At 43.2% G+C, this 6,693-nt stretch overlaps 1 protein-coding gene across 1 annotated transcript in view; it reads left to right on the top strand.

Moving 5' to 3' along the window:
- Window positions 1–3,358: 3,358 nt before the first annotated feature.
- Window positions 3,359–6,693, top strand: part of LOC120044797 (A disintegrin and metalloproteinase with thrombospondin motifs 6-like) — an 89,441-nt gene continuing 86,106 nt past the window's right edge. The window contains exons 1-2 of the mRNA XM_038989470.1: window positions 3,359–3,372; window positions 6,216–6,259. Of these exons, the coding sequence (XP_038845398.1) occupies window positions 3,359–3,372; window positions 6,216–6,259 (58 nt within the window). The remainder of the gene's footprint in view (window positions 3,373–6,215; window positions 6,260–6,693) is intronic.

Below are 6,693 nucleotides of genomic sequence, written 5' to 3'. Positions count from 1 at the left end.
ACTGAGCAGTAGAATAACCCGTGTAACTGATGCGTACTGAGCAGTAGAATAACCCGTGTAACTGATGCGTACTGAGCAGTAGAATAACCCGTGTAACTGATGCGTTCTGAGCAGTAGAATAACCCGTGTAACTGATGCGTACTGAGCAGTAGAATAACCCGTGTAACTGTTGCGTACTGAGCAGTAGAATAACCCGTGTAACTGATGCGTACTGAGCAGTAGAATAACCCGTGTAACTGATGCGTTCTGAGCAGTAGAATAACCCGTGTAACTGATGCGTACTGAGCAGTAGAATAACCCGTGTAACTGATGCGTTCTGAGCAGTAGAATAACCCGTGTAACTGATGCGTTCTGAGCAGTAGAATAACCCGCGTAACTGATGCGTACTGAGCAGTAGAATAACCCGCGTAACTGATGCGTACTGAGCAGTAGAATAACCCGTGTAACTGATGCGTACTGAGCAGTAGAATAACCCGTGTAACTGATGCGTACTGAGCAGTAGAATATCCCGTGTAACTGATGCGTTCTGAGCAGTAGAATAACCCGCGTAACTGATGCGTTCTGAGCAGTAGAATAACCCGCGTAACTGATGCGTTCTGAGCAGTAGAATAACCCGCGTAACTGATGCGTACTGAGCAGTAGAATAACCCGTGTAACTGATGCGTACTGAGCAGTAGAATAACCCGTGTAACTGATGCGTACTGAGCAGTAGAATATCCCGCGTAACTGATGCGTTCTGAGCAGTAGAATAACCCGCGTAACTGATGCGTACTGAGCAGTAGAATAACCCGTGTAACTGATGCGTACTGAGCAGTAGAATAACCCGTGTAACTGATGCGTTCTGAGCAGTAGAATAACCCGTGTAACTGATGCGTTCTGAGCAGTAGAATAACCCGTGTAACTGATGCGTTCTGAGCAGTAGAATAACCCGTGTAACTGATGCGTACTGAGCAGTAGAATAACCCGCGTAACTGATGCGTTCTGAGCAGTAGAATAACCCGCGTAACTGATGCGTACTGAGCAGTAGAATAACCCGTGTAACTGATGCGTACTGAGCAGTAGAATAACCCGTGTAACTGATGCGTACTGAGCAGTAGAATAACCCGTGTAACTGATGCGTTCTGAGCAGTAGAATAACCCGTGTAACTGATGCGTTCTGAGCAGTAGAATAACCCGTGTAACTGATGCGTTCTGAGCAGTAGAATAACCCGTGTAACTGATGCGTTCTGAGCAGTAGAATAACCCGTGTAACTGATGCGTTCTGAGCAGTAGAATAACCCGTGTAACTGATGCGTACTGAGCAGTAGAATAACCCGTGTAACTGATGCGTACTGAGCAGTAGAATAACCCGTGTAACTGATGCGTACTGAGCAGTAGAATAACCCGTGTAACTGATGCGTACTGAGCAGTAGAATAACCCGTGTAACTGATGCGTACTGAGCAGTAGAATAACCCGTGTAACTGATGCGTACTGAGCAGTAGAATAACCCGTGTAACTGATGCGTACTGAGCAGTAGAATAACCCGTGTAACTGATGCGTACTGAGCAGTAGAATAACCCGTGTAACTGATGCGTACTGAGCAGTAGAATAACCCGTGTAACTGATGCGTACTGAGCAGTAGAATAACCCGTGTAACTGATGCGTACTGAGCAGTAGAATAACCCGTGTAACTGATGCGTACTGAGCAGTAGAATAACCCGTGTAACTGATGCGTACTGAGCAGTAGAATAACCCGTGTAACTGATGCGTACTGAGCAGTAGAATAACCCGTGTAACTGATGCGTACTGAGCAGTAGAATAACCCGTGTAACTGATGCGTACTGAGCAGTAGAATAACCCGTGTAACTGATGCGTACTGAGCAGTAGAATAACCCGTGTAACTGATGCGTACTGAGCAGTAGAATAACCCGTGTAACTGATGCGTACTGAGCAGTAGAATAACCCGTGTAACTGATGCGTACTGAGCAGTAGAATAACCCGTGTAACTGATGCGTACTGAGCAGTAGAATAACCCGTGTAACTGATGCGTACTGAGCAGTAGAATAACCCGTGTAACTGATGCGTACTGAGCAGTAGAATAACCCGTGTAACTGATGCGTACTGAGCAGTAGAATAACCCGTGTAACTGATGCGTACTGAGCAGTAGAATAACCCGTGTAACTGATGCGTACTGAGCAGTAGAATAACCCGTGTAACTGATGCGTACTGAGCAGTAGAATAACCCGTGTAACTGATGCGTACTGAGCAGTAGAATAACCCGTGTAACTGATGCGTACTGAGCAGTAGAATAACCCGTGTAACTGATGCGTACTGAGCAGTAGAATAACCCGTGTAACTGATGCGTACTGAGCAGTAGAATAACCCGTGTAACTGATGCGTACTGAGCAGTAGAATAACCCGTGTAACTGATGCGTACTGAGCAGTAGAATAACCCGTGTAACTGATGCGTACTGAGCAGTAGAATAACCCGTGTAACTGATGCGTACTGAGCAGTAGAATAACCCCGTGTAACTGATGCGTACTGAGCAGTAGAATAACCCGTGTAACTGATGCGTACTGAGCAGTAGAATAACCCGTGTAACTGATGCGTACCTGAGCAGTAGAATAACCCGTGTAACTGATGCGTACTGAGCAGTAGAATAACCCGTGTAACTGATGCGTACTGAGCAGTAGAATAACCCGTGTAACTGATGCGTACTGAGCAGTAGAATAACCCGTGTAACTGATGCGTACTGAGCAGTAGAATAACCCGTGTAACTGATGCGTACTGAGCAGTAGAATAACCCGTGGTAACTGATGCGTACTGAGCAGTAGAATAACCCGTGTAACTGATGCGTACTGAGCAGTAGAATAACCCGTGTAACTGATGCGTACTGAGCAGTAGAATAACCCGTGTAACTGATGCGTACTGAGCAGTAGAATAACCCGTGTAACTGATGCGTACTGAGCAGTAGAATAACCCGTGTAACTGATGCGTACTGAGCAGTAGAATAACCCGTGTAACTGATGCGTACTGAGCAGTAGAATAACCCGTGTAACTGATGCGTACTGAGCAGTAGAATAACCCGTGTAACTGATGCGTACTGAGCAGTAGAATAACCCGTGTAACTGATGCGTACTGAGCAGTAGAATAACCCGTGTAACTGATGCGTACTGAGCAGTAGAATAACCCGTGTAACTGATGCGTACTGAGCAGTAGAATAACACGTGTAACTGATGCGTACTGAGCAGTAGAATAACCCGTGTAACTGATGCGTACTGAGCAGTAGAATAACCCGTGTAACTGAGCGTACTGAGCAGTAGAATAACCCGTGTAACTGATGCGTACTGAGCAGTAGAATAAACCCGTGTAACTGGATGCGTACTGAGCAGTAGAATAACCCGTGTAACTGATGCGTACTGAGCAGTAGAATAACCCGTGTAAACTGATGCGTACTGAGCAGTAGAATAACCCGTTGTAACTGATGCGTACTGAGCAGTAGAATAACCCGTGTAACTGATGCGTACTGAGCAGTAGAATACCCGTGTAACTGATGCGTACTGAGCAGTAGAATACCCGTGTAACTGATGCGTACTGAGCAGTAGAATAACCCGTGTAACTGATGCGTACTGAGCAGTAGAATAACCCGTGTAACTGATGCGTACTGAGCAGTAGAATAACCCGTGTAACTGATGCGTACTGAGCAGTAGAATACCCGTGTAACTGATGCGTACTGAGCAGTAGAATAACCCGTGTAACTGATGCGTACTGAGCAGTAGAATAACCCGTGTAACTGATGCGTACTGAGCAGTAGAATAACCGTGTAACTGATGCGTACTGAGCAGTAGAATAACCCGTGTAACTGATGCGTACTGAGCAGTAGAATAAACCGTGTAACTGATGCGTACTGAGCAGTAGAATAAACCGTGTAACTGATGCGTACTGAGCAGTAGAATAACCCGTGTAACTGATGCGTACTGAGCAGTAGAATAACCCGTGTAACTGATGCGTACTGAGCAGTAGAATAACCGTGTAACTGATGCGTACTGAGCAGTAGATAACCCGTGTAACTGATGCGTACTGAGCAGTAGAATAACCCGTGTAACTGATGCGTATGAGCAGTAGAATAACCCGTGTAACTGATGCGTACTGAGCAGTAGAATAACCCGTGTAACTGATGCGTACTGAGCAGTAGAATAACCCGTGTAACTGATGCGTACTGAGCAGTAGAATAACCCGTGTAACTGATGTACTGAGCAGTGTAATAACCGTGTAACTGATGCGTACTGAGCAGTAGAATAACCCGTGTAACTGATGCGTACTGAGCAGTAGAATAACCCGTGTAACTGATGGTACTGAGCAGTAGAATAACCGTGTAACTGATGCGTACTGAGCAGTAGAATAACCCGTGAACTGATGCGTACTGAGCAGTAGAATATCCCGTGTAACTGATGCGTACTGAGCAGTAGAAATACCCGTGTAACTGATGCGTTCTGAGCAGTAGAATAACCCGTGTAACTGATGCGTACTGAGCAGTAGAATACCCGTGTAACTGATGCGTACTGAGCAGTAGAATAACCCGTGTAACTGATGCGTACTGAGCAGTAGAATAACCCGTGTAACTGATGCGTACTGAGCAGTAGAATAACCCGTGTAAACTGATGCGTACTGAGCAGTAGAATAACCCGTGTAACTGATGACTAGGATAGAGTAGAGTAGATATAATAGACTAGGATAGAGTAGAGTAGAATATAGACTAGGATAGAGTATATATAGAGTAGAATAGACTAGATAGAGTAGAGTAGAGTAAAATAGAGTAGGATAGAGTAGAGTAGAATAAAATTGAGTAAAATAGACTAGGATAGAGTAGAGTAGAGTAAAATAGACTAGGATAGAGTAGAGTAGAATATAATAGACTAGGATAGAGTAGAGTAAAATAGACTAGGATAGAGTAGAGTAGAGTAAAATAGACTAGGATAGAGTAGAGTAGAATATAATAGACTAGGATAGAGTAGAGTAGAATATAATAGACTAGGATAGAGTAGAGTAAAATAGACTAGGATAGAGTAGAGTAGAGTAAAATAGACTAGGATAGAGTAGAGTAGAGTAAAATAGACTAGGATAGAGTAGAGTAGAATATAATAGACTAGGATAGAGGAGAGTAGAATAGACTAGGATAGAGTAGAGTAAAATAGACTAGGATAGAGTAGAGTAGAATAGACTAGGATAGAGTAGAGTAAAATAGACTAGAATAGAGTAGAGTAAAATAGACTAGGATAGAGTAGAGTAGAATAGACTAGGATAGAGTAGAGATAAATAGACTAGATGAGTAGAGTAGAGTAGAACAGACTAGGATAGAGTAGAGTAGAATAGACTAGGATAGAGTAGAGTAGAATAGACTAGGATAGAGTAGAGTAGAGTAAAATAGACTAGGATAGAGTAGAGTAGAATAGACTAGGATAGAGTAGAGTAGAACAGACTAGGATAGAGTAGAGTAAAATAGACTAGGATAGAGTAGAGTAGAACAGACTAGGATAGAGTAGAGTAGAATAGACTAGGATAGAGTAGAGTAGAATAGACTAGGATAGAGTAGAGTAGAACAGACTAGGATAGAGTAGAGTAAAATAGACTAGCATAGAGTAGAGTAGAGTAAAATAGACTAGGATAGAGTAGAGTAGAATAGACTAGGATAGAGTAGAGTAGAATAGACTAGGATAGAGTAGAGTAGAATAGACTAGGATAGAGTAGAGTAGAACAGACTAGGATAGAGTAGAGTAGAATAGACTAGGATAGAGTAGAGTAAAGTAGACTAGGATAGAGTAGAGTAGAATAGACTAGGATAGAGTAGAGTAGAACAGACTAGGATATAGTAGAGTAGAATAGACTAGGATAGAGTAGAGTAGAATAGACTAGGATAGAGTAGAGTAGAATAGACTAGGATAGAGTAGAGTAGAATAGACTAGGATAGAGTAGAATAGAATAGACTAGGATAGAGTAGAGTAGAATAGACTAGGATAGAGTAGAGTAGAATAGACTAGGATAGAGTAGAGTAGAACAGACTAGGATAGAGTAGAGTAGAACAGACTAGGATAGAGTAGAGTAGAATAGACTAGGATAGAGTAGAGTAGAATAGACTAGGATAGAGTAGAGTAGAATAGAGTAGAATAGAACTAGAGAGAGCCTGACAGAAGAATCATGTCTCATGTTGTTTTCTCTCTTCTTTTTCTCCCTCAGGTACGACATCTGCACTTACAAGAACAAACCCTGTGGGACTCTAGGTGAGTGGCAATGCTCTCTGCTCTCTGTTCTGTTATTTTATCTGCTCTCTGTTCTGTTATTTTATCTGCTCTGCTCTCTGCTCTCTGTTCTCTGTTCTGTTCTCTGCTCTCTGTTCTGTTATTTTATCTGCTCTGCTCTCTGTTCTCTGTTCTCTGCTTTTTGTTCTCTGTTCTGTTATTTTATCTGCTCTGCTCTCTGTTCTCTGCTCTCTGTTCTCTGCTCTCTGTTCTCTGTTCTCTGTTCTGTTCTCTGTTCTCTGCTCTCTGTTCTGTTATTTTCTCTGCTCTCTGCTTTCTGCTCTCTGCTTTCTGCTCTCTGCTCTGTTCTTTTCTCTGCTCTCTGCTCTATGCTCTCTGATCTATGCTCTCTGCTCTCTGGTCTCTGCTCTCTGCTCTCTGTTCTCTGTTCTCTGTTCTCTGTTCTCTGCTCTATG

This window comes from Salvelinus namaycush, chromosome 3 (genome assembly GCF_016432855.1).
Source record: "Salvelinus namaycush isolate Seneca chromosome 3, SaNama_1.0, whole genome shotgun sequence".
In the NCBI taxonomy this organism is placed as follows: domain Eukaryota; kingdom Metazoa; phylum Chordata; class Actinopteri; order Salmoniformes; family Salmonidae; genus Salvelinus; species Salvelinus namaycush.
Note: the sequence above shows the minus strand (reverse complement) of the source record. Positions and strands in the feature narration are given on the sequence as shown.